Below are 25906 nucleotides of genomic sequence, written 5' to 3'. Positions count from 1 at the left end.
GAGAACGCAAGGTATATTGTATTTGTATGAGCATGTACTATATGGAAACCTCGATCTTGGAGAGTATCGTGTAAGACACAAAACTCTTTGCCTTTTTCAAAAGTATGGCAATGGCTAATTCCAGAAGCTCAATCCGACTACCAGGTATCTCATTGTCGATGCACTCAGCCCTGGCGTTCTCTCTCTTGGTGCTCTGTAATGTAGCGTTGCCTGAGCCCACTCTCTGCTCCCACGGGCCCACTCTTTCACCCGTACACACTCACGTCAAGTACACAAAACGTGCGGAGCCGTGCGGCGGCCATTCATTTCACTGACAAGCGTTCGACGAGGCAGACTACGAAACGTGCACCAGTGCTCGCGAAAGAGGAACAAGCGAAGACAGAAAGACAGAAAGAAAGCAAAGTAATAATAAGAGAGATGAACAGATAAATCATATACAGCCACAACAACAGTTACTATCAGTGATTAACTTTACAAAGCAACCGAAAAACAGTGCGTGTTTTTTTAGTTTATGGAAAACGCAGTTAAATATTAAGCAAACTCCCATTAAACCGAGTGACATTTAACGGCGCAAAAAAAGTATCTCAGGCACGTCCCAAAACCCTCCTCCCGAAGTGGCGGCTCATAACTCATTCAAAAACAACCGAATCTTATCATTGTACCACAGATCGCGTTGCGGAATACTCGGACGAGGACGAGGAGGCCGAATTCAGTTCGGGGGAATTCAACGACGAGGCCACTGAGCTGGGAATCATCCGGGGCTACGACCAGAAGGGCGACTACAATCCGTCATCCAAGCATGATATGCGCAAGTATCGCAACAAGCTGCAAAGATCGGGCATCGAGGATATAGGCGGCGGACACGGCCATCACACCGGACAGCATCATCCAGGAGTCGGAGTCGGAGGCGACAGCGACAGCGAGTTTGAAATGAAGGACAAGAGCTCGTCACGGGCTAAGTTCGGCCGGGTGAGTCATTCCATTCGTCGCGTATAATCGTGTAATCCTCAGCAGCTGTTTACCCGAAGTTTCCCCAAAAATGTATCTATTTTCAATTTAATAATTATTATTCGATATAATTGCGTGACATCAACGCGATTCAGGGGAAATTTTCAAATATTTCATTATGCAAAGTGAATAGATAGATATATAGATATATTCACTTAGTAGCTATCTATAAAGATTACACACCATAGCATTTGAAAGAAGAGCGAACAGAGGGGTATACATACTCATATCTACATACACATGAGGTCCCCTCGCTGAAACGCTGAAAAGAAACGGAAATATTACTGTGTGTTTGTGATTCATTTTGAAGCAGAATTGTGTGAGGTCGAAAATCAGAGGGTCAATTGTGCAAATTTATGCAAAAAACACATACATACATAGGTACATCCCTATGTACTATATAGTAAACGCATTAGAATCATAATACCTAAGTATACATGATCCACATCATCAGGGATAGCCTTTTAAATTGCACCTCCAGTTATAGGCATTATATGGGAGCAGTGCTATAGGTCCTCCCTCTAGTTTTAATAGCCAGAAGGTACTACCTTTTTAGTAACCTAAATGGAGCGTACAATTTCCCGAATTAAGAAATTACTTCCTATCTTAATAGATATCTTAATTCTTTCCTAACAGTCTGATCCGTTATGACATATGGTAGTTTAAATATATGACAAAATGTGTACCTTATCAAGATTTTCTGTATTGTCGCATTTTTGTCGTACAGTACAGCTCCAATGGGCGGAGAAATGCTACACACCTTCACAAAAATTCTTGTAGGTCAACATCTCCCTTGGGTGTACAAGAATAGGTCCCTCCCCAAATGGGAGCTCTTATTGTTAATGAAATTTTGCTGAATTACTACAATTATCAGATCACTTTGACCCAAATTCATATTCAGTTTACCAACAAAGCCACACATTTAAGGACTGCGTTGTTCGTTTCCTGGTTGTTGTTGTTTTTTGGGTCTTTAGATTATTGCGAAATTTTGTCAGGTGCTCGGCAGAGGCAGGCGGCGCACAAATCAAATCAAAATATGTCTCTAATATGTTTTGTATAGGTACAACTAGTATATAAATGGCATAGATATTTATGTACTATAGTGTTATGGGGTGGCTCGGGGTGGCGAAGAATTTCTGCAGCAAATAGTTGACAATTGTTGGGGCGGACGGCCTTGGCGTGTCGTTTACTTGACTCAATTCGCATTGGTTTGGTTTTGCTTGGCCCAGTTTCGATGGGCCTCGATACCTGCAGGGATATCTCGAGGGCGAAGGGACATGACATCGCGCCACGTGCAGGAGATTAAGGAAGTACGCAGTGTAGGGTTTTTCATAGATTATAAATGAGCCAAACTTTTCGACAAAAGTAATTAACAGAAATAGATGGGAAGACGAGTCCCGTCCCCCTGCCAAACCCTTGTTGCCCGACAGTCGAGGGGCACATCAAAAATGCTCTTTTGTTTGCTTTCTCCAATCCATAATATAATTAGAAAATCAATGTTTTATTTATGTGCATGTGCGTTTATTTTCAAAGTAATGGCAGTACATACAAAACAGCCGGAGACAATTTCCCTAAACTGTCCGCCTAAATATTTCAACAGCTTTCTCAGGCTTTTAGCTTTGTTTGGGCCAATTATGTAATGGCCTTCTCTCTCTCTCCCTCGCCTTGCACCTGGCCACATCCGCCGCACAGGTGTAAAATTAGCTTGCGGCTTTTATTGTCATGCCTTTTTATCGCAGGATCATTTTGAATGTCTGCCGTAGATAAAAACATGGCTAATGACAGCAGCCAGAACGCCAGTAGAGAACCGGATGAAACAGCACAGAGCAGAACAGAACAGAGGCGAACCGAGAGGAGCAATTAAAAGAGAACGAGGCATAACGCTTTAACAGCCGAGTTGTCGTCGTCGTCCCCCTCCAGGCAGGTCCTTGAGATTTTGTTTAATGGCCAATAAGCAAGTTTAGATTAAACTTGTGGCAATTAAGAGGAGCGGCAAGTAAGGAGGGAGGCAAGTAAAAGATGCAGTTAATCATGATGGGGGCCTGATGGGGAATAGCTACTATTCAGGCTCGCCTCTTCTTTGGGAAAGTGGTGCAAATGGGAAGCACCTGCACCTGTACCCCTTTCTAAGCTACCTGTCACCTCTTAAGAACTGAAAACCCCCTGTCTTTCGTACTCTTGAGAAGTTGTCTCTTGCAATTTAAATTTCTCCCGCCATCTGCCAACTATCTGGCAGCCCTACTAACTCCCTCTCTCTCTCTCTCTCTCCACAGACAATTTCGCTGCAGCAGCGAAACTTAAAGCAAAAGATTGTGGCCCTGATGAAGCGTTTCAAGGTCAGCGAGGAGTTGGAGGGCGAGTCCGGGCACAGGGGCACGGCTGCGCTGCGAGAAGAGCGCGACTTGGATGCACTCTTCCAGGAGCTGGAGTCGCTGTCCTGCTGCGAGGGCGATGACTCCGGCCCGGACATGGACAGCATCTCGATCGGCTCCACGCCCAAGCCCTCACTGCGTCCGTTCTTTACCAATTCGCGGATCATGCTGCACGATGCCGGCAACGGTTGCCCGATGCTCCTGGCAGGCGGTGGCGGCGCGAGTCTCGTCATTGGCACTATGGGTGAGTACGGTATTTGTAATGTGTGTGGCTACCTATGTATGTGTCTCTTGGATGGATAGATGAATGAATGGAATGGATGATGCCTGATGGCTGATGAATTAATTGTTAATTAAGCTACTCTTTTGCTCTGTCTATAACTTTGATTCATGTTTTGGCTCTTCCGTAATGCGTTTCGTATGAGCTTGCGTTGCGTTTTATTACGTTTACGTTTGACGTTGCGTTCTTGCGTTACGTTGCATATCACACAGCAAACAAACAAACAAAAAACACACAGCGCGGGGGTGTGGGTGTTGTTCCGCTTCCACTGCGAGAGACGAGACGAGACTCTATTTTTGGTCACACTTTTTCTCACTGTCCGCTGTCTCGCCGTCTGTCTGTCTGTCTGTCTGCTGCGCTGCTGCCATTGTCGGCAGAGTTTGGGTCAAGGCTGCAGAGGAAGTAAGAAAACAAGAAATGGAAGGCTACATTCGTGCCTTGGCACTTTTGATACCCTAGCGGAAGCCAACGGCATGAGTCCATGATGGATGGGTCCAATAATTCCTATACTACGAGTATATCCATTTCTCTGCATTGCAAAGTGCTTGCCAAGGGGATCATATCCCCGCCATGCAAGGCTATGAAAAAGTTGCGAAAAACAATGTCACACACACACAAACGCACACACGCAGCAGACCCACTCGCGCTTACACTTACACACAGCCACACGCCCACACAGTGAAGCAGGACAAACTGTTTTGCATGGAAGTAGTGAGAGTGAGAGTGCGAGGGGGAGAGCACCAGAGATAGTATAGCAGAATATTCTCTTGACCATTGCCCAAGGGGGCGGATAGAAAGGGGCGGGGCCTCTCACACTTTACAAGCAGAAAAGCAGAACAATAAAAAACAAAAGAAAATTAAAAATGAATAATAACTGTATTTTAAGTCGAGCCTCTCCGCTTCCTGTACGATAACTACATCCTTATTTAATCTTTATTTTGTGACTAGCGAAACGTAATTTTGCGAAACACAATTATACCATTTACAACAAAAGCTACTACTACATTAAAGACAAACAGAAATACAAATACAAAAACAACATTTTGCATGGCTTGAACAAAAAAATCTCTCTTGCAGGCAACTCTGAGCGCCGATCATCGGATAAAAGCGACCAATTGACAAATTCATCTTACAATCTTGAAAATAACAAACAAAACCAAAAATGCATTCATTTAACAAACAATAATAATTCGGCAACAACACCAGGTCTGTGTATATTACAGCAAAACCTCTCTTTCCTCTCTATTCTACTCTAAAAAAAAAAAAAAAACACCATAAATTACCACATATCAAATCGCAATCAAAATTCTAGAGAAAACAAAAGCTCCCAAAAAATTGCAACGAAATACGAGTATGCTCCCACCAAAAGAATGGTCCACCCACACAATGTTCCGTTCCGTTGTCCAGTCCAAAAACACACCTGCAAAAGCACTCACCCAATCCATCAGACTGTACATAAGTTAACGGTTCTCCTCCAGAGCAGAGCAGAGCTGTTCCCGTGCTCCACTTGTACATTTACTCCTCCTTCTTCTACTTAATCCTTTGCTATGCCGCACACTCACGCACAGCCCACTGATAGATACACAGCAACTCACACACACACACACACGCCACATGTACATAGATGTATGTATGTATATACCTATGTTTTGTATCCTGTATGTACTTTTAGTCGTTGCACAACACTTTTGCATGATAGTGCCGCTTGCGGGTTGGGGTAACGGAATGGGGCACGGGCTACGGGGTGCTTAATTCCAGTGATTTGTGCGTCAAACCCATTGATTGTTTACTTTGTGTTTAGTTGGATACATAGTATATATCTCTCAGGTGCATGCATGTTGTGTGGTTCCTAAAATAAACCCCTGAATGAGGGTGGCGATGCACACTTCATACATGTATGATGTGTGATTGTGCGTGTCTCTCTAGTATGTACTACTCTACTCGTATCATGGTGACAATTGAAGCGACAACGCACTTGAATCAGTTTTCCAATTAAAACATACGCCACGCCATCTCCCCCCCCCCCCCCCCCCCCCCCACTAGAATGCCCTTAATCGCACAGCCTTGTTGGACGTGTCCCGCCCCCCATTACTCCCATTCCTCCCATTACCCCCATTCTTGGATTTGTTTTCCCCCCCCCCCCCTGCATTTTCATGTCGTGCGTCTTTTGATTAATTTTGAAAAACATTCAAGGGACCTTTGTAGCGTGTGCCGCGGCTACAGAAACCAAGAAGTGTTCGACCTCAAAAATATGGCTACTCCGCCGCCATCCACACCCCCGCACACCCTACACCGTTCCACGAGCATGACGGCAATAAAATAAAGAAAGCTTTAATTATATTTTCGGGCCAGCGTTTTTATTATTATTTATTTACACGACGACGTATGTACGCGGGGAAACTCTTTCTTCATTGGTTCTATTTTTGGGAGGGCGAGCGGCTATTTTCGTTGCCACCACCGCCACCATGTCTCACGGTCTGTGTGTTTTGTTGATCTTCATGTCATGTGTGTGTTTTGGGTCTTTCTTGTACTGCATGTCTCCAATCAGTCCAATCAGTCCTGAGCGCACACCCCCAATCCCCCAATCACCAAATTCCCAGTCTCTGTCTCTATCTCTCTCTCTCTCTTTCTCTCTCTGTTTTCCCCCCACTATGTTCTTTTGAGATTAAAGATACACCTTATTGACTCTGCCACCTTTTCTTATCACAGATCGCGGTGGGAATGATAGCTCCGGGAATGAGGGAAACGCCGGATATACCGATGGCCAGAACTCGGATCCACAGAACAGTCCGCCGCGGGACAAGGACTACATGCGGATGCAGCAACAGCTGACGCCCGTGAGCTCGGTGGCCACTAGCATGGGCAGTGCCTCCGGAATGGTGACGCCCGTCCAGACCGAGAAGTTTGCGCGTCTGTTCCGCACATCCAGCAATGCGCCATATCCAGCGGGAGCTGTCGGCACCAGCGGCGGAGGTCCCAACAGCGCCCAGAGTGGCGGCAAGCGGAAGCACACACTAAGCTTGAGTACGGAGCCCAGGTCTGTGCTGGAGACCTGTCTGTCGCCTACCAATGTGGAGCCGCGTAAGCTATTGCTCGACCAGCTGAGTCGTGTATTTGCCGGCGAGGACAATGCCATACCCGAGGTGGTGACCATCATCAGTCCCCCCGAGGCCCTGGGCGGCAGCAGTCTGTTGGCCAAGTTGGTGACGCTCTTTGCTAACTCGTTCAAGCCGGCCTTTGTGCCACAGAACACCGCCGAGGTGAAGGCCGTCTTGCAGGCACTCATGGCCAAGATCCAGAAGTAGTAAGTAGATGCAGCAATCCGCTCCAAAGCAAAACATAACAATCAATCTCTCTCCCCTTTCTCTTGCAGTTGCAACTCGAACGCCAAGCCACCGCACACGGTCAAGGTGCTGCTTATTGGCGGCGATTGGCTGCAGGGCGCCACACTGCGGCACTATGTCGAGCTGATGGGCGTCCGTCCGCCCGACTGGCTCAACCATTTACGATTCTATCTAGTGCCCATCGGCGGCAGCTGCGGCAGCGTGGCCCGCCACCTCAGCCAGATGGATCAGGCATACGCAGCGATGTTCGGCTCCGAGAACTGGATGCAGTTGTGCGAGAGGGCGGCGGCCACAGCGGCGGCCGTGAGTGCGGTGACCACCGTGAATGCCACCGCTCTGACAGCCAATCTGGCGGATGCGGCTGGTGTGGCCAAGTCGGACATTGCCGAGCTGGTGCAGCGCATCCAGCGATATTTGCATGCGGCCGGACCTTGCACCCAGATACCCATTGCCGAGGCAATGGTCAACTACAAGGACGAGGACTCTTGCCAGATCTTTGTGCCGTTCGTTAGTGTAAGCACGAAGCCCCAATTCCCAATGGACTGCCCTGTGTAACACTTTCGTTTCATTTGCAGGACGTACGCATCGGCTACTCGGATGCTCAGGCCTCGCTGGATCTCGAGGAGAATACTGCTGGCTCGAATGCAGCGCTCTCTGCGCTGAACTCTTCATCCGCCAGCAGTTCGGCCATACCCATTGGCAGCCAGAGCTCACCCAATGTGCATGGCGCCGTATCGGGCTCGCCTCCCCAGCAGCAGATCCTGGGACGCATCTCACCGCCACTGCAGACGCCACCGTCATCGGCCTCGTCGCATCGGGAGCGCAACACCAGCGAGCCGCTGAGCACACCCTCGTCGCTGCAGCAGCAGTCTTTCAGCGGAGCTTTGGCCGCCGTTGAGGCAGTAGAACTGCAGGTCGACTATTGGCCGCTGGTGCGGCCGGGGGAGACGCACACGAAGGAGTCGAAGGGCAGCACGTCGAAGGGCGGCGATGCCGGCGGTGGCAAGAATAGCATTAAGAGTACGTTTAGGAATCTGCAGGTGTGGCGTCTGCCACAGCATGCACAGCAATTGGGTGATATGTTCAATGGACTGACTGTTAGTTTCGCCACCAAGGAGAAGAAGCAGAAGCAAAGTAAGAATGCCAAAATGGAATGAATCTTAAAGGAACTACCATTCATTACACTCCCTTTGCGCCCCTTTTTCAGTTATGCGCCTGGGCAAGAAGAAGGACAAGGAACGTGATCTCGAGAAGGAACAGTGCGTCGAAGGCGTGGCACGTCTGATTTGCTCACCCAAGCAATCGCATCCAGTGCCACTGCGTGGTGAGTGATCCCTCTTGTATACATATGTCCACACGTGAGTGTGTACTGACTTCATTCGAATTCCATTCCGTATTCGTAGTGTATATCGACGGCACCGAGTGGACCGGAGTCAAGTTCTTCCAGGTCTCGTCGCAATGGCAGACGCACGTCAAGAACTTCCCCATCGCTCTCATCGGTTGCACACCCATGTCCTGTGCTGAATTATCCTAGTCATTTTAATCGTCAAGCGCGCTCACATGGGTTCCCCCGAGAACCACAGAGAGACACTAAAACACACAGACACAGACCCTCTACCATCCCTCATGCATGGCGAGCACTTGCGCTGCAATAATTATTATAAACTTAAGAAGAATGATAATTTATTATATAATTAGAATTTGTAAATTTTTAGTTAATAAAACCATTTAGGTGGTAAATATTCTTTAAGTTCATTTCCGCAAACAAATTGTGAATTCAACCGATACTTACGACCCCCACAGCCACAGCAACACATCACACAACAGAGAAGCAGACCGATAAGAGACATCAGCAGAAACACTATTAGCTAACTGACAAGCTTCAAATAGCTTAATTATAGAAAACGACAAAAAGTATGAACAACGCGTATCAATATATCCTGTACAAGAACTAAGCAAAAAACAAACGTAAAAAAACTAAACTTTGTAGTTGCCGTTTCAAAAACTTCTATGAACCTCGTGTTGCTCTTGCCCCGTTTGGCATGTTATAGCAGATAGCCTCCCTTCCTCCCTCCCCTATCACAGCCCGCCAGATGGGTGGGGTCCACTTGGAGTCCTTCGGTAGATCTCACAATCTTTCCACCCGAAGGCGGAACCACCACTGGCTCCAATATGCTGGTCTAACTATCAAAAAAGTATCTAAATGTTATGCAGCCTACAACTACTTGACATATTTAACCAAACCCGTCGTCTATATACTACCTAAATCAGAAATATCTGTGTGTGAAATTATATACAATATACATATACATATATATTCAACCTATACAAAAAAAACCATGTGTGTACTACTCTTATTGTTGTGATTTTTTGAAATTTCAAATTGTATTAGCGAAAGTTAAACCAAAACTAAATTTATATACATATGCATATATCTACATATATGCATGTGTGTGTGCGTGTACGAGTATACAGCAGAGAGACATCAGGCGCGAGACGGACAGTAAAGTGGCAGTTCGATATCATATATGTATATTATATATTCTATGTAATCCCCCCAACCCCCCCGTAATCGCATTCGTATTCCTCCCCCTCCCTTTGTGTAGTAGTTGAATGCGAAACTCGTCTGCGTGTTTTCCCAAAGCCCCCCTCCCTGTTTGAACTGAAAGCTAGAAATCGCTTGCGATTGCGTTGAATAGAGTGCAGAATGCGTTGCGAAGCGAAATATTGTAAGGCGTGTAATTTATAAATGTACTATTAAACATATGTATGTATTAAAGTTAAATACGAAACGAATTCCGAGTCTTTATTTAAATAGTAAGTGGTCAAATATCATCGCACATGAAGAATCTGCTGTGGCAGACCATTTATAAGGATGGCGCGCTCCTTCAGGCCCATGGAGCCTCCAAGACCGCCTGGTGGTTGTAGGAACGTGAGGTCCGGGTACCCCTTGGGCTGGCCAAACTCCCGCAGATTGGCGTTGCTTTCGCTCAGTTCGTCCAGGGACCAGACGGCTAAATTACGAGTCTTTCCATGACGTGCCAAGACATAAAACTGTGAATAAATACCAGATTATAGCTTGATGGATATCACAGAGGGTGGGTCCCTTCGATCCACTCACCTTATCATGGGCATCCACTAGGTAGCCCACAATGAGCGCCCAATGGGCACGGTGCCCAGACTTTAAGCAAGGCGCATGATTGACATCAGCATCGTAACTGAGATATACAGGATTTAAGGACAAACCAACAAAATATTTCAGGGAAACCTCAGTCAACGCACAATATCAAGTGATTTTTATTATTAAATACAATTCGTATAAAATGCTGGTTATCTTAATTAACAGAATAGAATAGGACTCGCTAGCCAACCCTCATGGGTGGCGATACCAGGATAACGCCATCGCCTCGCACAAACAGCATGGGAATGGTGCGCTTTGTGGTTTTGTAAACCTCCTCGTATGTTTCTTCGTCGATCTCCACGGTGGTGACGGTCTCCTCTGCATCGCCCAGCACCATGTTCAGATGCTGATCGAACGCCTATTAAACGGAGGATTATCTTGAGCGTATAATTGAGTTTATGTGTAGTGTTGCAACTTACATGTAGACGCCCCCGCAGCTCCCGCTCGTTGCGCATCTTCACGTGCACCTTTTCATCTAAGCTCAGGCGAATTAGATCCAGCGGCTCCTTCACCGGCAAAATTACCTGACTGAGCTGCAAGTACGAGAATTAGAGGGCTTCATTGGCATTTGTCAATAGTACATACCTGCTCCTCTTCGGTGGCCATTTTATTATTCAAACAACACTTTTTTTTGTTAATAAATCGTGAATCCAAAACTCAGTTTTGCTGATGATATCGTAGCACTAAAAAACACCACAAAGCATGTGCGCAGGGTGGCAGCACTGGGAGCACACACTGTGCTGTTATGCGCGGAAGATGGTTTTTAAATGACCGAAGTAAACGACTTAAAATTAAGATTTTCTTTTGAAAAAGGATACGGCACAAGCAAGCAGCCACCAGCTCGCAGGAGCTCTGTGACCTTGTTACAGCAGAGGCGACCCTCGTGCAATTGACACGCACCGGGTCCGTGTCCATGCAGATGTTTGCGCGTCAGTTCGTATAAATATTGAGCACTGAACATTTCCCCATTGATTGTGTACTCCTGTGCAATGGCATCTTCTAGAATGTGTGCAGCGGTGGGGTTTCCATTGAGCAGCATACTTACGGCAGTCAAGCCACACGTGGGTCCCACCTGAAAGAACACCCCACCCAGTCATTTTGACATTTATGATACAGTCCTTCACAATACTTACTTGTAGTATACTGGCCACAGTATAGTACTGGCATTGATTTGGTGGGATATATTGACACACACGGTTCAGGTAGCATCCTTTTTGCAGCTCTGGATATTCCCAGGCCCAGGCACAATTGTCTCCTGATACATTAATCACCGACGGGCGATCCTTGGGTGACGCCACAGGTGTAGTTTTGTTAATACCTGATGGTAGTGGGGGTGGAGGCGGCGGGGCCGAGATGTGTGGCATTGCAACGAAAAATGTAAATAAATTCCTCACAGCCGAGGTGTTTTCAGCATAATAGAATTTCAACAGCTCTATGTTACTATGCACAGCTGTTTTTTCAGCTGAGCTACATTTAACAGGTTTATGTTAGCACCAGCTGTTCTATCTCTTTTCACGAGGAAGAGTGCGCGAGTGAGATAGGGGTAGTCACTATAATAATGACCCGATATGATCCCTACCTTATGTTGTATAGTCTCTGAGATCCAGGAGCTCGTCAAGACGGACAGACAGACCGAAATTAAGAATATATACATATGCTTTATGGGAAACGCTTCCTTCTGGCTGTTGCACACATCTTTACGAATTTAATACACTCTGAGTGCTGGGTATAAAAAGGGAAACAATTAAATTTAGCTTAATTGTATACTTTTTATTAATGATTTTTAAAGTTTTTATTGTGTAAAGTAAACCGAAAAGAAACGCATACAAATTTATATTAATTAGTGGAATAAAGTACAGACCAAATAGACGAGAAACAAGGACCAATTTACATAGAAACTATATTTTGTACGAGTAGAATATACATATACCAGTAACGTAATTAACTAATCAAAATAACTCTCGAATCTTATGCAAGTTGATGAAAGTTTTGGGGAGCCAGATTGTTGCCAATTCGATGCGAAAATGCAAATTAAAATTATATGGATAATACAATGGATAGAATAGATACAATAAAAAATGTTTCATTTTATTAAATTTACAATCACAAGATTTTGTTATTTGCTTCGAAGATACTTTGTTATTGTATTCTCAATGGTGCCTGTTGCAAAGCCCAGCAGCTGCTGCGTGCATACAAATTTTACTAATTAAATGGCAAAAATAGTACTAGGAGCGGAGGACACCTGCATATGAATATGTTATGTAGATACGAGTACACAGAGCATACCTATTTATTGAACGTTTACTTAGATTGTAGGTAGTAGAGTCAGGGTTAGGTATTTGAAGAGGGAGGGGCCATTGCCAGGGGCCCATAAAACGAGTCTGCTGATGTTGATCTGAACTTCTGAACTTGTCGTCCTAACAAATAATTAATTACTATGCTGTTTGCTGAAATTGTTTTACTTAATCATAGAACACTTTCTGTCGTCTCGTCCTCCGTGTGTGTTTGCTTTTCATGTTCATAATTATGTTGCAAATATTATTTTATAACATAGATTTTGTAATTATCCACGTTGCGTTTTTGTTGTTGTTACATTAGCACTGACAGTTGTCAGGGTTTCCTGGACGATTATTTTGAGAATTCAAGATGATCTGATCGGGGAAATCGTTGATAACTTCAGCCTGTTTTAAGAAAACACATTTGTTAGATCTCTTTTGTACATTAGTTATGTTATTAGCATTGTGTGGGCACCAACCTCTGCCTCCTGCTCCAACGCATTCTTGGCAATAGTCTGAAACGCCATCTCCACGTTGATGCCCTCCTTGACTGAGGTTTCATAGTAGGGTATATCGTTTTTGGATTGACACCATTGTTGTGCCCGGCGCGTGGACACTTGGCGGTTATCCAAGTCCACTTTGTTGCCTAGCACAACAAAGGGGAAATGCTCGGGATCACGTGGACTGGCCTGTATTAAGAACTCGTCGCGCCAGGAGTCGAGATTCTTGAATGAGTTAGGCGCCGTCACATCGTAAACGAGCACACAGCAGTCAGCGCCGCGATAGAAAGCCACGCCGAGTGACTGGAAGCGTTCCTGACCAGCTGTATCCCAAATCTGAAACAATAATAGCATGGATTTAATCCCACGTGGAAAATGATCTCCTCTATCAGTCTGCTTACCTGCATTGTGACCACACGGTCGTTGACAACCACCTCTTTCGTGCAGAAGTCGGCGCCGATCGTTGCTTTGTATTGGTTAGAGAAGCGTTTGTTCACATACTGATTCATGAGTGAGGTCTTGCCCACACTGCTGTCGCCCAGTATGATGACTTTCAGCAAAGATTTCTTACGGGTGACCATTTTGATGTATTCTCTGTTGGCGGTTTGCTTCCACTGGCTCTTTTAAGCTTTGGCAATCGCTGCAAAATAAACAAATATATCGATTCGAGGTTAAAAACGAGGGGGAACGTTGTGAGTTGCTGCGGACACCGCAACTCTACAGTTATACCCGATACTAAGTCAGTATGGCTCTCCTCCGGCAGACGCCGCTAATATTAAACGACACGACAAGGAGTGCGTGCGAGAGAGACAGAAAATCAGTCTGAGCGTGACGTCGGGTGCTGCGTAGCCAGTGCAAATTGATTTGTTTCTTTTGGCTATAAAAATGATCTGATCTGATCCAGATTCAGCAATCTGATATATATGATCATTATCTATGATTCTGATCTGATTTTTAGTTTTCTCGTATCCTCAATATTGTGGATGCAACAGATTTTCGTCCTTTGTGGGGGCGGAAGGGGGTGGGGCGAAATTTTGAGATATACGTTTTATAGTGAGATCTAACAGGAGTGCGGATACCAAATTTGGTTACTCTAGCCTTAATAGTCTCTGAGATTTGTGAATATCCCCAGATGTTCATCCTTTGCGGGGGCGGAAGGGGGTGTGGCGAAATTTTGAAACAAACTCGTCTCGGTCCGATATATTAGGAGTGTGGATACCAAATTTGGTTGCTCTAGCTTTTATAGTCTCTGAGATCTAGGCGCTAATGTTTTACTCTAAGCAAAGCCGGCTATGCTACGTGTCAGATATAGTCATCTTCTACGATTCTGCGTTTTTAGTTTTCTCGTATCGTCGAAATTGTGGATGCCACAGATTTTCGCCCTTTGTGGGGGCGGAAGTGGGCGGGGCAAAGTTTAGAAATATTCTTGTAGCAGTGACATATCACAGAAGTCTGAATCCAAAACATCGTTGCTCTCGCTCTTATAGTCTTTGAGCACTAGGCGCTGAAGGGGACGGACAGACGGACAGACGGACGGACGGACAGACAGACATGGCTCAATCGACTCGGCTATTGATGCTGATCAAGAATATATATACTTTATGGGGTCGGAAACGATTCCTTTTGGACGTTACACACATCCACTTTTACCACAAATCTAATATACCCGAATACTCATTTTGAGTATCGGGTATAATAAAGAATCCACTTCTTGTAATTCGATTACGGGCGGCAGGTAAGAGTGGTTTCGATGTAGCCCAGCAACAGCTGGGTTGGCGTCCCATCAATGGACCTGTTCGTCAACGCAGACATGACGAACTATTGATAGGAGCAGTGGAGTGTGGGGCTGTTGATAAACCAGAGGCCAATGGATGACTCATGCTTGTCAGGAAACAATGACATGACTGATCGTTGAGCTGTGATACCGTGTTTTAGGACGAGGGGATAAGCGGGCGCCCGCATCAAAGCTTACAATTATGATCTGGTTTATTAGCTGGCAAGAGTGCTCATCGGAGAAAGTGTGACGCCAGCGCAAACAAAGAGCAGCCATGACGAGGCCACTGCGTAATCACAGCAACCGTGGGTAATAGAAGGCGCTAAATTCTCGCGAAGGGAATATCCTGGCGATACCAGGATAACGCCATCGCCTCGCACAAACAGCATGGGAATGGTGCGCTTTGTGGTTTTGTAAACCTCCTCGTATGTTTCTTCGTCGATCTCCACGGTGGTGACGGTCTCCTCTGCATCGCCCAGCACCATGTTCAGATGCTGATCGAACGCCTATTAAACGGAGGATTATCTTGAGCGTATAATTGAGTTTATGTGTAGTGTTGCAACTTACATGTAGACGCCCCCGCAGCTCCCGCTCGTTGCGCATCTTCACGTGCACCTTTTCATCTAAGCTCAGGCGAATTAGATCCAGCGGCTCCTTCACCGGCAAAATTACCTGACTGAGCTGCAAGTACGAGAATTAGAGGGCTTCATTGGCATTTGTCAATAGTACATACCTGCTCCTCTTCGGTGGCCATTTTATTATTCAAACAACACTTTTTTTTGTTAATAAATCGTGAATCCAAAACTCAGTTTTGCTGATGATATCGTAGCACTAAAAAACACCACAAAGCATGTGCGCAGGGTGGCAGCACTGGGAGCACACACTGTGCTGTTATGCGCGGAAGATGGTTTTTAAATGACCGAAGTAAACGACTTAAAATTAAGATTTTCTTTTGAAAAAGGATACGGCACAAGCAAGCAGCCACCAGCTCGCAGGAGCTCTGTGACCTTGTTACAGCAGAGGCGACCCTCGTGCAATTGACACGCACCGGGTCCGTGTCCATGCAGATGTTTGCGCGTCAGTTCGTATAAATATTGAGCACTGAACATTTCCCCATTGATTGTGTACTCCTGTGCAATGGCATCTTCTAGAATGTGTGCAGCGGTGGGGTTTCCATTGAGCAGCATACTTACGGCAGTCAAGCCACACGTGGGTCCCACCTGAAAGAACACCCCACCCAGTCATTTTGACATTTATGATACAGTCCTTCACAATACTTACTTGTAGTATACTGGCCACAGTATAGTACTGGCATTGATTTGGTGGGATATATTGACACACACGGTTCAGGTAGCATCCTTTTTGCAGCTCTGGATATTCCCAGGCCCAGGCACAATTGTCTCCTGATATATTAATCACCGACGGGCGATCCTTGGGTGACGCCACAGGTGTAGTTTTGTTAATACCTGATGGTAGTGGGGGTGGAGGCGGCGGGGCCGAGATGTGTGGCATTGCAACGAAAAATGTAAATAAATTCCTCACAGCCGAGGTGTTTTCAGCATAATAGAATTTCAACAGCTCTATGTTACTATGCACAGCTGTTTTTTCAGCTGAGCTACATTTAACAGGTTTATGTTAGCACCAGCTGTTCTATCTCTTTTCACGAGGAAGAGTGCGCGAGTGAGATAGGGGTAGTCACTATAATAATGACCCGATATGATCCCTACCTTATGTTGTATAGTCTCTGAGATCCAGGAGCTCGTCAAGACGGACAGACAGACCGAAATTAAGAATATATACATATGCTTTATGGGAAACGCTTCCTTCTGGCTGTTGCACACATCTTTACGAATTTAATACACTCTGAGTGCTGGGTATAAAAAGGGAAACAATTAAATTTAGCTTAATTGTATACTTTTTATTAATGATTTTTAAAGTTTTTATTGTGTAAAGTAAACCGAAAAGAAACGCATACAAATTTATATTAATTAGTGGAATAAAGTACAGACCAAATAGACGAGAAACAAGGACCAATTTACATAGAAACTATATTTTGTACGAGTAGAATATACATATACCAGTAACGTAATTAACTAATCAAAATAACTCTCGAATCTTATGCAAGTTGATGAAAGTTTTGGGGAGCCAGATTGTTGCCAATTCGATGCGAAAATGCAAATTAAAATTATATGGATAATACAATGGATAGAATAGATACAATAAAAAATGTTTCATTTTATTAAATTTACAATCACAAGATTTTGTTATTTGCTTCGAAGATACTTTGTTATTGTATTCTCAATGGTGCCTGTTGCAAAGCCCAGCAGCTGCTGCGTGCATACAAATTTTACTAATTAAATGGCAAAAATAGTACTAGGAGCGGAGGACACCTGCATATGAATATGTTATGTAGATACGAGTACACAGAGCATACCTATTTATTGAACGTTTACTTAGATTGTAGGTAGTAGAGTCAGGGTTAGGTATTTGAAGAGGGAGGGGCCATTGCCAGGGGCCCATAAAACGAGTCTGCTGATGTTGATCTGAACTTCTGAACTTGTCGTCCTAACAAATAATTAATTACTATGCTGTTTGCTGAAATTGTTTTACTTAATCATAGAACACTTTCTGTCGTCTCGTCCTCCGTGTGTGTTTGCTTTTCATGTTCATAATTATGTTGCAAATATTATTTTATAACATAGATTTTGTAATTATCCACGTTGCGTTGTTGTTGTTGTTACATTAGCACTGACAGTTGTCAGGGTTTCCTGGACGATTATTTTGAGAATTCAAGATGATCTGATCGGGGAAATCGTTGATAACTTCAGCCTGTTTTAAGAAAACACATTTGTTAGATCTCTTTTGTACATTAGTTATGTTATTAGCATTGTGTGGGCACCAACCTCTGCCTCCTGCTCCAACGCATTCTTGGCAATAGTCTGAAACGCCATCTCCACGTTGATGCCCTCCTTGGCTGAGGTTTCATAGTAGGGTATATCGTTTTTGGATTGACACCATTGTTGTGCCCGGCGCGTGGACACTTGGCGGTTATCCAAGTCCACTTTGTTGCCTAGCACAACAAAGGGGAAATGCTCGGGATCACGTGGACTGGCCTGTATTAAGAACTCGTCGCGCCAGGAGTCGAGATTCTTGAATGAGTTAGGCGCCGTCACATCGTAAACGAGCACACAGCAGTCAGCGCCGCGATAGAAAGCCACGCCGAGTGACTGGAAGCGTTCCTGACCAGCTGTATCCCAAATCTGAAACAATAATAGCATGGATTTAATCCCACGTGGAAAATGATCTCCTCTATCAGTCTGCTTACCTGCATTGTGACCACACGGTCGTTGACAACCACCTCTTTCGTGCAGAAGTCGGCGCCGATCGTTGCTTTGTATTGGTTAGAGAAGCGTTTGTTCACATACTGATTCATGAGTGAGGTCTTGCCCACACTGCTGTCGCCCAGTATGATGACTTTCAGCAAAGATTTCTTACGGGTGGCCATTTTGATGTATTCTCTGTTGGCGGTTTGCTTCCACTGGCTCTCTTAAGCTTTGGCAATCGCTGCAAAATAAACAAATATATCGATTCGAGGTTAAAAATAAAGAATCCACTTCTTGTAATTCGATTACGGGCGGCAGGTAAGAGTGGTTTCGATGTAGCCCAGCAACAGCTGGGTTGGCGTCCCATCAATGGACCTGTTCGTCAACGCAGACATGACGAACTATTGATAGGAGCAGTGGAGTGTGGGGCTGTTGATAAACCAGAGGCCAATGGATGACTCATGCTTGTCAGGAAACAATGACATGACTGATCGTTGAGCTGTGATACCGTGTTTTAGGACGAGGGGATAAGCGGGCGCCCGCATCAAAGCTTACAATTATGATCTGGTTTATTAGCTGGCAAGAGTGCTCATCGGAGAAAGTGTGACGCCAGCGCAAACAAAGAGCAGCCATGACGAGGCCACTGCGTAATCACAGCAACCGTGGGTAATAGAAGGCGCTAAATTCTCGCGAAGGGAATATCCTGGCGATACCAGGATAACGCCATCGCCTCGCACAAACAGCATGGGAATGGTGCGCTTTGTGGTTTTGTAAACCTCCTCGTATGTTTCTTCGTCGATCTCCACGGTGGTGACGGTCTCCTCTGCATCGCCCAGCACCATGTTCAGATGCTGATCGAACGCCTATTAAACGGAGGATTATCTTGAGCGTATAATTGAGTTTATGTGTAGTGTTGCAACTTACATGTAGACGCCCCCGCAGCTCCCGCTCGTTGCGCATCTTCACGTGCACCTTTTCATCTAAGCTCAGGCGAATTAGATCCAGCGGCTCCTTCACCGGCAAAATTACCTGACTGAGCTGCAAGTACGAGAATTAGAGGGCTTCATTGGCATTTGTCAATAGTACATACCTGCTCCTCTTCGGTGGCCATTTTATTATTCAAACAACACTTTTTTTTGTTAATAAATCGTGAATCCAAAACTCAGTTTTGCTGATGATATCGTAGCACTAAAAAACACCACAAAGCATGTGCGCAGGGTGGCAGCACTGGGAGCACACACTGTGCTGTTATGCGCGGAAGATGGTTTTTAAATGACCGAAGTAAACGACTTAAAATTAAGATTTTCTTTTGAAAAAGGATACGGCACAAGCAAGCAGCCACCAGCTCGCAGGAGCTCTGTGACCTTGTTACAGCAGAGGCGACCCTCGTGCAATTGACACGCACCGGGTCCGTGTCCATGCAGATGTTTGCGCGTCAGTTCGTATAAATATTGAGCACTGAACATTTCCCCATTGATTGTGTACTCCTGTGCAATGGCATCTTCTAGAATGTGTGCAGCGGTGGGGTTTCCATTGAGCAGCATACTTACGGCAGTCAAGCCACACGTGGGTCCCACCTGAAAGAACACCCCACCCAGTCATTTTGACATTTATGATACAGTCCTTCACAATACTTACTTGTAGTATACTGGCCACAGTATAGTACTGGCATTGATTTGGTGGGATATATTGACACACACGGTTCAGGTAGCATCCTTTTTGCAGCTCTGGATATTCCCAGGCCCAGGCACAATTGTCTCCTGATATATTAATCACCGACGGGCGATCCTTGGGTGACGCCACAGGTGTAGTTTTGTTAATACCTGATGGTAGTGGGGGTGGAGGCGGCGGGGCCGAGATGTGTGGCATTGCAACGAAAAATGTAAATAAATTCCTCACAGCCGAGGTGTTTTCAGCATAATAGAATTTCAACAGCTCTATGTTACTATGCACAGCTGTTTTTTCAGCTGAGCTACATTTAACAGGTTTATGTTAGCACCAGCTGTTCTATCTCTTTTCACGAGGAAGAGTGCGCGAGTGAGATAGGGGTAGTCACTATAATAATGACCCGATATGATCCCTACCTTATGTTGTATAGTCTCTGAGATCCAGGAGCTCGTCAAGACGGACAGACAGACCGAAATTAAGAATATATACATATGCTTTATGGGAAACGCTTCCTTCTGGCTGTTGCACACATCTTTACGAATTTAATACACTCTGAGTGCTGGGTATAAAAAGGGAAACAATTAAATTTAGCTTAATTGTATACTTTTTATTAATGATTTTTAAAGTTTTTATTGTGTAAAGTAAACCGAAAAGAAACGCATACAAATTTATATTAATTAGTGGAATAAAGTACAGACCAAATAGACGAGAAACAAGGACCAATTTACATAGAAACTATATTTTGTACGAGTAGAATATACATATACCAGTAACGTAATTAACTAATCAAAATAACTCTCGAATCTTATGCAAGTTGATGAAAGTTTTGGGGAGCCAGATTGTTGCCAATTCGATGCGAAAATGCAAATTAAAATTATATGGATAATACAATGGATAGAATAGATACAATAAAAAATGTTTCATTTTATTAAATTTACAATCACAAGATTTTGTTATTTGCTTCGAAGATACTTTGTTATTGTATTCTCAATGGTGCCTGTTGCAAAGCCCAGCAGCTGCTGCGTGCATACAAATTTTACTAATTAAATGGCAAAAATAGTACTAGGAGCGGAGGACACCTGCATATGAATATGTTATGTAGATACGAGTACACAGAGCATACCTATTTATTGAACGTTTACTTAGATTGTAGGTAGTAGAGTCAGGGTTAGGTATTTGAAGAGGGAGGGGCCATTGCCAGGGGCCCATAAAACGAGTCTGCTGATGTTGATCTGAACTTCTGAACTTGTCGTCCTAACAAATAATTAATTACTATGCTGTTTGCTGAAATTGTTTTACTTAATCATAGAACACTTTCTGTCGTCTCGTCCTCCGTGTGTGTTTGCTTTTCATGTTCATAATTATGTTGCAAATATTATTTTATAACATAGATTTTGTAATTATCCACGTTGCGTTGTTGTTGTTGTTACATTAGCACTGACAGTTGTCAGGGTTTCCTGGACGATTATTTTGAGAATTCAAGATGATCTGATCGGGGAAATCGTTGATAACTTCAGCCTGTTTTAAGAAAACACATTTGTTAGATCTCTTTTGTACATTAGTTATGTTATTAGCATTGTGTGGGCACCAACCTCTGCCTCCTGCTCCAACGCATTCTTGGCAATAGTCTGAAACGCCATCTCCACGTTGATGCCCTCCTTGGCTGAGGTTTCATAGTAGGGTATATCGTTTTTGGATTGACACCATTGTTGTGCCCGGCGCGTGGACACTTGGCGGTTATCCAAGTCCACTTTGTTGCCTAGCACAACAAAGGGGAAATGCTCGGGATCACGTGGACTGGCCTGTATTAAGAACTCGTCGCGCCAGGAGTCGAGATTCTTGAATGAGTTAGGCGCCGTCACATCGTAAACGAGCACACAGCAGTCAGCGCCGCGATAGAAAGCCACGCCGAGTGACTGGAAGCGTTCCTGACCAGCTGTATCCCAAATCTGAAACAATAATAGCATGGATTTAATCCCACGTGGAAAATGATCTCCTCTATCAGTCTGCTTACCTGCATTGTGACCACACGGTCGTTGACAACCACCTCTTTCGTGCAGAAGTCGGCGCCGATCGTTGCTTTGTATTGGTTAGAGAAGCGTTTGTTCACATACTGATTCATGAGTGAGGTCTTGCCCACACTGCTGTCGCCCAGTATGATGACTTTCAGCAAAGATTTCTTACGGGTGGCCATTTTGATGTATTCTCTGTTGGCGGTTTGCTTCCACTGGCTCTCTTAAGCTTTGGCAATCGCTGCAAAATAAACAAATATATCGATTCGAGGTTAAAAATAAAGAATCCACTTCTTGTAATTCGATTACGGGCGGCAGGTAAGAGTGGTTTCGATGTAGCCCAGCAACAGCTGGGTTGGCGTTCCATCAATGGACCTGTTGTCAACGCAGACATGACGAACTATTGATAGGAGCAGTGGAGTGTGGGGCTGTTGATAAACCAGAGGCCAATGGATGACTCATGCTTGTCAGGAAACAATGACATGACTGATCGTTGAGCTGTGATACCGTGTTTTAGGACGAGGGGATAAGCGGGCGCCCGCATCAAAGCTTACAATTATGATCTGGTTTATTAGCTGGCAAGAGTGCTCATCAGAGAAAGTGTGACGCCAGCGCAAACAAAGAGCAGCCATGACGAGGCCACTGCGTAATCACAGCAACCGTGGGTAATAGAAGGCGCTAAATTCTCGCGAAGGGAAAACGCCCATTCCGAGTAAGCCAGGAGGGGGAGTAACTTTTAAGCAATCAAAATATAATGCAAAATGGAATCACTTCGACCAGTGTCAGTGGAGATACCACCCGCCCGATGGACCCCTCGAATTACTTGTTTTTGTCTACCACTACCAGCATTGCAACTGCCGTTGTGTGCCTATGTGTGTGCCTTTGTGTGTACATTCGTGTGTATGTTTGATTGGGGGCCTCCAATGGCATTTTCCATGAATTTTTTGCCTGCTGCGTAACATTATTTTACACAGGTTTTCGCCTTGCGTTTAATGTTTCTCACACTTTAACTTACATTGAACACTGTTACACTGTCTGGGAGTAATCTTTTTTGTACCGATTTGGCTTGAATTTGATAAAATATTTAATTAATTACGCAGCGCAGTGAATTTTGTTGTTTTTATTTATCGGATTTATCGAAAAAATATACCGTCGACCCTTAGAAATATACCGTAAATATACCGATGAAAAAACGAACTTAGCCCACTTCACCCCGCTCTATTTGAACAACATGAGTTAAACCACTAACCTTGCAGTATATTATATAGACGGGATGGGCCAGTTCATAAAACGAACAGTTCGCATATCGAACACAGAAAACTAAATCCCAGGGTCTTCGGATCATAAGCCGCACAATACTTAAAAAATAAAATATGTGATTCTATGCTCCCTTCGTTTTTTAGAGTTTTGGGTTTCTGATACTATATTATTGAAAGGTTTTTCCCTTCGTTGCACAACGCGTGGATGGAACCAAAATTTTAGCTACACCTGTATATGTGTGTATATGTATGTATTTTTTATATATACGAGTATTTTGTGCTTTTGCTTAATATTATAATTTTTTTATTATAGAATATTCGAATACATATATATAAAATACTTTTGGCGGCCTCTTGGTAATAATAAAATTTTGGAAAAACACAATAAGTAATTTTTAACAAAACCTGTAGAAATTATTAACAAATCTCTGTATTTTCTATTCCTCAATCCAGAGGCACGAACGGCTAAAACGTAACGCTAATTTGTATATTTGTGCAAGACAGTCCATCACTAGGTGCAGGTGTCGTCCCTAGATTACCACAGGCCAGACAAAGCAACGGCATCGGAAACCTACACATGCACACGAATATACAAAGTACGGGGAGCGCAGAACCAAAGCGAATGAAGCCGAAAGCGGACAGAGAGAGAGCGCCGACAGCGAAACAGATAGGAGCAGCAGATTCAGCAAGCGGGCATAAGTCGATCTGCAAGAGCGAGAGGGAAGAACGACAGAGGCTCGGAATCAACGCTGCCTCAGCCGGCTGGAGCAGTGCATCGCTTCCTCAACGTCGTCGTTACCTATGTATGTATAAAATCGAGGCATCAGGCCATTCTCGCATTTATTTTTGGAGCTTGCGCAGAGAGCTTAGAGAAGAAGAACGATGTGTTTTAAGTAGACGCTATTTGCTTGTTAGATTAAGGAACTTACTGTAAGAGAGAGTACCGTAAGAGCTGTTAAGAAATTATTTAGTAAGAAACGATTCTCGATAAAACAAATTTAGGAATACGTTATACATTTTCAAAATTTTGTACAGCAGCACAAAATAAATACTAGTACTAGATCGATAAATACAAGTCGGATCCGGGCACTTTAGCTTACGTATGCTGCATCGGAGGCAAGAGGCTCACATACGCCCCAAGGGACATGTCTGTATTTCAAAGGCAGAATGATTACATAGTGATGTCGTTGTATGTAGTAATAAAAATATAAAAATTGGTTGTGAATCAGTTGAAATTACTACGACTTGAAGGCAAATTGCCAAACACTTCAAAAACAGCCAAGTCGAATTCACCGCTATCTGGATCAACAAGTTCACCTATAGATTTTAACATTAAAGCTGGTTAACATCATAAGTGGTTATGTTTGATACATTAAGGACAAGCGTGATGGGATTAATAATATCATTGTTAATAGTATGACCCGAAAATGTAATATTAGTAATTGTCGTATTAACGCGTATGACACCATGTCTTGTGATGATGTCAAAAACAAGACTGCAATTGGTATGAAGACAGACTTCATTGGTTGCGGTAAACTGTGATGATATCAATTGTAATTATGATTCACTTTGATGATTTGGATTGAGTGGTAGCGGAAAGCATTCTTGAGAGCTGAAACAAGGACAGCAGCGTCGTTAGCTTCAGAGGAAACTGGGTTATCATTCTTTGGTTTCTAAGACTTACATTTCGATTGATGAAATGGATCCGTAATACGTTGAGTGGACCTATTAGATAATGTATCTTGTTGGTTTGAAAGTAGACCAGTACAGGTGGAGTGTGATATAGTAAATATGGCTCGCAAGTGCAACAAGCGTACTGTGCTTTTTCAGGAATAAATATAGCTTTGTTATCGGTAGTAGTGACTTTGCGATTGATAGACATCTCAATTCGGAACAGACTTATCGTATTTTTTTTATGAAAGTACATCTCTCTTCATAAATTTTTGGTGGTCCTGGAAAGGACCGATTTGTACGGATAGGCGCCTATCAAGGGTTGACCGCTGTGACGGCGCTTCGGCCGGGGTATGCTCGTCGCGCCGGGTTCCACAGAAATTTGTTTGATCTCTGGGTGTGGTAGCTGAAAGAGAGTCTCGTGGTTCAAGAATAAGGCGGTGTTTGAGCGGTAACAAAAGAGATAGTTATTTTTATTGTTCTTAAAAGGTACAAAGTTTGGTAGGTGCGCGGGTTTTTCTTCTGGCTCTTCCTTCGGGGTCGGCTGCCGGGGTCGTCCTTCGAGTTGGCCGCACGTGGCGGATGGTTGCGTGCGGGTCCTGGTAGCCGTCCGGTCGGTGTCGGTCGAGGTGCGGAGGTCTAATGCGCTCCGAGGAGAAGAAATGTTGCGGAGGGTTAATGCGCTCCGAGGAGAAGAAATGTTGCGGAGGGTTAATGCGCTCCGAGGAGAGTAAATGTTGCGGAGGGTTAATGCGCTCCGAGGAGAATAAATGTTGCGGAGGGTTAATGCGCTCCGAGGAGAGTAAATGTTGCGGAGGGTTAATGCGCTCCGAGGAGAATAAATGTTGCGGAGGTCAAATGCGCTCCGAGGAGAAGAAATGTTGCGGAGGTCAAATGCGCTCCGAGGAGAAGAAATGTTGCGGAGGGTTAATGCGCTCCGAGGAGAATAAATGTTGCGGAGGTCAAATGCGCTCCGAGGAGAAGAAATGTTGCGGAGGGTTAATGCGCTCCGAGGAGAATAAATGTTGCGGAGGTCAAATGCGCTCCGAGGAGAAGAAATGTTGCGGAGGGTTAATGCGCTCCGAGGAGAGGAAAGGTTGCGGAGGGTTAATGCGCTCCGAGGAGAGTAAATGTTGCGGAGGGTTAATGCGCTCCGAGGAGAATAAATGTTGCGCAGGTCAAATGCGCTCCGAGGAGAAGAAATGTTGCGGAGGGTTAATGCGCTCCGAGGAGAATAA

General features: G+C 44.5%; 10 protein-coding genes and 1 long non-coding RNA gene across 14 annotated transcripts in view; 2 read left to right on the top strand and 9 right to left on the bottom strand.

The window, feature by feature from the left end:
* Nucleotides 1–8633, top strand: part of LOC108155643 (phosphofurin acidic cluster sorting protein 2) — a 36360-nt gene extending 27727 nt beyond the window's left edge. The window contains exons 5-12 of one of the 2 annotated variants that reach the window (XM_017286591.2): nucleotides 668–969; nucleotides 3282–3624; nucleotides 4738–4866; nucleotides 6370–6964; nucleotides 7034–7517; nucleotides 7580–8138; nucleotides 8212–8328; nucleotides 8408–8633. In XM_017286591.2, the coding sequence (XP_017142080.1) occupies nucleotides 668–969; nucleotides 3282–3624; nucleotides 4738–4866; nucleotides 6370–6964; nucleotides 7034–7517; nucleotides 7580–8138; nucleotides 8212–8328; nucleotides 8408–8538 (2660 nt within the window). In that variant the 3' untranslated portion in view covers nucleotides 8539–8633. The remainder of the gene's footprint in view (nucleotides 1–667; nucleotides 970–3281; nucleotides 3625–4737; nucleotides 4867–6369; nucleotides 6965–7033; nucleotides 7518–7579; nucleotides 8139–8211; nucleotides 8329–8407) is intronic. The other variant, XM_017286592.2, reaches the window with a different exon arrangement.
* Nucleotides 8634–9726: 1093 nt separating this feature from the next.
* On the bottom strand, nucleotides 9727–11638 carry LOC108155644 (UPF0692 protein CG33108). Its single transcript, XM_017286593.2, has 4 exons — nucleotides 11319–11638; nucleotides 11004–11257; nucleotides 10126–10222; nucleotides 9727–10058 (listed from the first exon to the last, which is right to left on the bottom strand). Exons 1-4 carry the CDS (start codon nucleotides 11547–11549, stop codon nucleotides 9837–9839), a joined length of 804 nt encoding a protein of 267 aa, XP_017142082.2. The 5' UTR covers nucleotides 11550–11638; the 3' UTR covers nucleotides 9727–9836.
* LOC108155646 (U6 snRNA-associated Sm-like protein LSm3) lies at nucleotides 10261–10919 on the bottom strand. The gene is made up of 3 exons (XM_017286596.2): nucleotides 10771–10919; nucleotides 10605–10718; nucleotides 10261–10543 (listed from the first exon to the last, which is right to left on the bottom strand). Exons 1-3 carry the CDS (start codon nucleotides 10789–10791, stop codon nucleotides 10367–10369), a joined length of 312 nt encoding a protein of 103 aa, XP_017142085.1. The 5' UTR covers nucleotides 10792–10919; the 3' UTR covers nucleotides 10261–10366.
* Nucleotides 11639–12071: 433 nt separating the features above from the next.
* LOC117187090 (ras-related protein Rab-7a-like) lies at nucleotides 12072–13558 on the bottom strand. Its single transcript, XM_033388956.1, has 3 exons — nucleotides 13363–13558; nucleotides 12941–13297; nucleotides 12072–12866 (listed from the first exon to the last, which is right to left on the bottom strand). The coding sequence occupies exons 1-3, from the start codon at nucleotides 13540–13542 to the stop codon at nucleotides 12780–12782; spliced, it is 624 nt and encodes a 207-aa protein (XP_033244847.1). The 5' UTR covers nucleotides 13543–13558; the 3' UTR covers nucleotides 12072–12779.
* Nucleotides 13559–14950: 1392 nt separating this feature from the next.
* Nucleotides 14951–15489, bottom strand: LOC117186911 (U6 snRNA-associated Sm-like protein LSm3). Its single transcript, XM_033388238.1, has 3 exons — nucleotides 15469–15489; nucleotides 15303–15416; nucleotides 14951–15241 (listed from the first exon to the last, which is right to left on the bottom strand). Exons 1-3 carry the CDS (start codon nucleotides 15487–15489, stop codon nucleotides 14951–14953), a joined length of 426 nt encoding a protein of 141 aa, XP_033244129.1.
* On the bottom strand, nucleotides 15489–16336 carry LOC117187091 (UPF0692 protein CG33108-like). Its single transcript, XM_033388957.1, has 2 exons — nucleotides 16017–16336; nucleotides 15489–15955 (listed from the first exon to the last, which is right to left on the bottom strand). The coding sequence occupies exons 1-2, from the start codon at nucleotides 16245–16247 to the stop codon at nucleotides 15647–15649; spliced, it is 540 nt and encodes a 179-aa protein (XP_033244848.1). The 5' UTR covers nucleotides 16248–16336; the 3' UTR covers nucleotides 15489–15646.
* A 605-nt stretch (nucleotides 16337–16941) lies between these two features.
* Nucleotides 16942–18257, bottom strand: LOC117187088 (ras-related protein Rab-7a-like). The gene is made up of 3 exons (XM_033388955.1): nucleotides 18061–18257; nucleotides 17639–17995; nucleotides 16942–17564 (listed from the first exon to the last, which is right to left on the bottom strand). The coding sequence occupies exons 1-3, from the start codon at nucleotides 18238–18240 to the stop codon at nucleotides 17478–17480; spliced, it is 624 nt and encodes a 207-aa protein (XP_033244846.1). The 5' UTR covers nucleotides 18241–18257; the 3' UTR covers nucleotides 16942–17477.
* A 352-nt stretch (nucleotides 18258–18609) lies between these two features.
* Nucleotides 18610–19264, bottom strand: LOC117187093 (U6 snRNA-associated Sm-like protein LSm3). Its single transcript, XM_033388960.1, has 3 exons — nucleotides 19149–19264; nucleotides 18983–19096; nucleotides 18610–18921 (listed from the first exon to the last, which is right to left on the bottom strand). The coding sequence occupies exons 1-3, from the start codon at nucleotides 19167–19169 to the stop codon at nucleotides 18631–18633; spliced, it is 426 nt and encodes a 141-aa protein (XP_033244851.1). The 5' UTR covers nucleotides 19170–19264; the 3' UTR covers nucleotides 18610–18630.
* On the bottom strand, nucleotides 19169–20016 carry LOC117187092 (UPF0692 protein CG33108-like). Its single transcript, XM_033388958.1, has 2 exons — nucleotides 19697–20016; nucleotides 19169–19635 (listed from the first exon to the last, which is right to left on the bottom strand). Exons 1-2 carry the CDS (start codon nucleotides 19925–19927, stop codon nucleotides 19327–19329), a joined length of 540 nt encoding a protein of 179 aa, XP_033244849.1. The 5' UTR covers nucleotides 19928–20016; the 3' UTR covers nucleotides 19169–19326.
* A 433-nt stretch (nucleotides 20017–20449) lies between these two features.
* LOC108155645 (ras-related protein Rab-7a) lies at nucleotides 20450–22876 on the bottom strand. Its single transcript, XM_017286594.2, has 4 exons — nucleotides 22754–22876; nucleotides 21741–21979; nucleotides 21319–21675; nucleotides 20450–21244 (listed from the first exon to the last, which is right to left on the bottom strand). Exons 2-4 carry the CDS (start codon nucleotides 21918–21920, stop codon nucleotides 21158–21160), a joined length of 624 nt encoding a protein of 207 aa, XP_017142083.1. The 5' UTR covers nucleotides 21921–21979; nucleotides 22754–22876; the 3' UTR covers nucleotides 20450–21157.
* Nucleotides 22877–22908: 32 nt separating this feature from the next.
* LOC117187094 lies at nucleotides 22909–24072 on the top strand. 3 transcript variants are annotated; one of them, XR_004471868.1, is made up of 3 exons: nucleotides 22909–23244; nucleotides 23311–23385; nucleotides 23451–24072. It is a non-coding gene; the product is annotated as an uncharacterized LOC117187094 (long non-coding RNA). The 3 variants fall into 3 exon arrangements; XR_004471869.1 differs by having other exon boundaries at nucleotides 22910–23244; nucleotides 23311–23354; XR_004471867.1 differs by having other exon boundaries at nucleotides 22912–23244; nucleotides 23311–24072.
* Nucleotides 24073–25906: the final 1834 nt, after the last annotated feature.

The sequence above is a fragment of the Drosophila miranda genome, chromosome 2, assembly GCF_003369915.1.
Source record: "Drosophila miranda strain MSH22 chromosome 2, D.miranda_PacBio2.1, whole genome shotgun sequence".
NCBI lineage: Eukaryota > Metazoa > Arthropoda > Insecta > Diptera > Drosophilidae > Drosophila > Drosophila miranda.
The sequence above is the reverse complement of the archived record's forward strand: the minus strand, read 5'-3'. Positions and strand labels throughout refer to the sequence as shown.

Coding starts and splice junctions, on each gene's coding strand:
- LOC108155646 (XM_017286596.2), bottom strand. CDS start 10,791: ATGGCCACCGAAGAGGAGCAG. Junction 10,719..10,770: donor TGGCCACCGAAGAGGAGCAG/GTATGTACTATT, acceptor TCGTACTTGCAG/CTCAGTCAGGTAATTTTGCC. Junction 10,544..10,604: donor AGCTGCGGGGGCGTCTACAT/GTAAGTTGCAAC, acceptor TCCGTTTAATAG/GCGTTCGATCAGCATCTGAA.
- LOC108155644 (XM_017286593.2), bottom strand. CDS start 11,549: ATGCCACACATCTCGGCCCCGCCGCCTCCACCCCCACTACCATCAGGT. Junction 10,223..11,003: donor GGTGGCTGCTTGCTTGTGCC/GTATCCTTTTTC, acceptor TGTATATCTCAG/TTACGATGCTGATGTCAATC. Junction 10,059..10,125: donor TAGTGGATGCCCATGATAAG/GTGAGTGGATCG, acceptor ATTTATTCACAG/TTTTATGTCTTGGCACGTCA.
- LOC117187090 (XM_033388956.1), bottom strand. CDS start 13,542: ATGGTCACCCGTAAGAAATCTTTGCTGAAAGTCATCATACTGGGCGAC. Junction 13,298..13,362: donor ACCGTGTGGTCACAATGCAG/GTAAGCAGACTG, acceptor TTATTGTTTCAG/ATTTGGGATACAGCTGGTCA. Junction 12,867..12,940: donor CGTTGGAGCAGGAGGCAGAG/GTTGGTGCCCAC, acceptor TTCTTAAAACAG/GCTGAAGTTATCAACGATTT.
- LOC117186911 (XM_033388238.1), bottom strand. CDS start 15,489: ATGGCCACCGAAGAGGAGCAG. Junction 15,417..15,468: donor TGGCCACCGAAGAGGAGCAG/GTATGTACTATT, acceptor TCGTACTTGCAG/CTCAGTCAGGTAATTTTGCC. Junction 15,242..15,302: donor AGCTGCGGGGGCGTCTACAT/GTAAGTTGCAAC, acceptor TCCGTTTAATAG/GCGTTCGATCAGCATCTGAA.
- LOC117187091 (XM_033388957.1), bottom strand. CDS start 16,247: ATGCCACACATCTCGGCCCCGCCGCCTCCACCCCCACTACCATCAGGT. Junction 15,956..16,016: donor CTGTGGCCAGTATACTACAA/GTAAGTATTGTG, acceptor GTGTTCTTTCAG/GTGGGACCCACGTGTGGCTT.
- LOC117187088 (XM_033388955.1), bottom strand. CDS start 18,240: ATGGCCACCCGTAAGAAATCTTTGCTGAAAGTCATCATACTGGGCGAC. Junction 17,996..18,060: donor ACCGTGTGGTCACAATGCAG/GTAAGCAGACTG, acceptor TTATTGTTTCAG/ATTTGGGATACAGCTGGTCA. Junction 17,565..17,638: donor CGTTGGAGCAGGAGGCAGAG/GTTGGTGCCCAC, acceptor TTCTTAAAACAG/GCTGAAGTTATCAACGATTT.
- LOC117187093 (XM_033388960.1), bottom strand. CDS start 19,169: ATGGCCACCGAAGAGGAGCAG. Junction 19,097..19,148: donor TGGCCACCGAAGAGGAGCAG/GTATGTACTATT, acceptor TCGTACTTGCAG/CTCAGTCAGGTAATTTTGCC. Junction 18,922..18,982: donor AGCTGCGGGGGCGTCTACAT/GTAAGTTGCAAC, acceptor TCCGTTTAATAG/GCGTTCGATCAGCATCTGAA.
- LOC117187092 (XM_033388958.1), bottom strand. CDS start 19,927: ATGCCACACATCTCGGCCCCGCCGCCTCCACCCCCACTACCATCAGGT. Junction 19,636..19,696: donor CTGTGGCCAGTATACTACAA/GTAAGTATTGTG, acceptor GTGTTCTTTCAG/GTGGGACCCACGTGTGGCTT.
- LOC108155645 (XM_017286594.2), bottom strand. CDS start 21,920: ATGGCCACCCGTAAGAAATCTTTGCTGAAAGTCATCATACTGGGCGAC. Junction 21,676..21,740: donor ACCGTGTGGTCACAATGCAG/GTAAGCAGACTG, acceptor TTATTGTTTCAG/ATTTGGGATACAGCTGGTCA. Junction 21,245..21,318: donor CGTTGGAGCAGGAGGCAGAG/GTTGGTGCCCAC, acceptor TTCTTAAAACAG/GCTGAAGTTATCAACGATTT.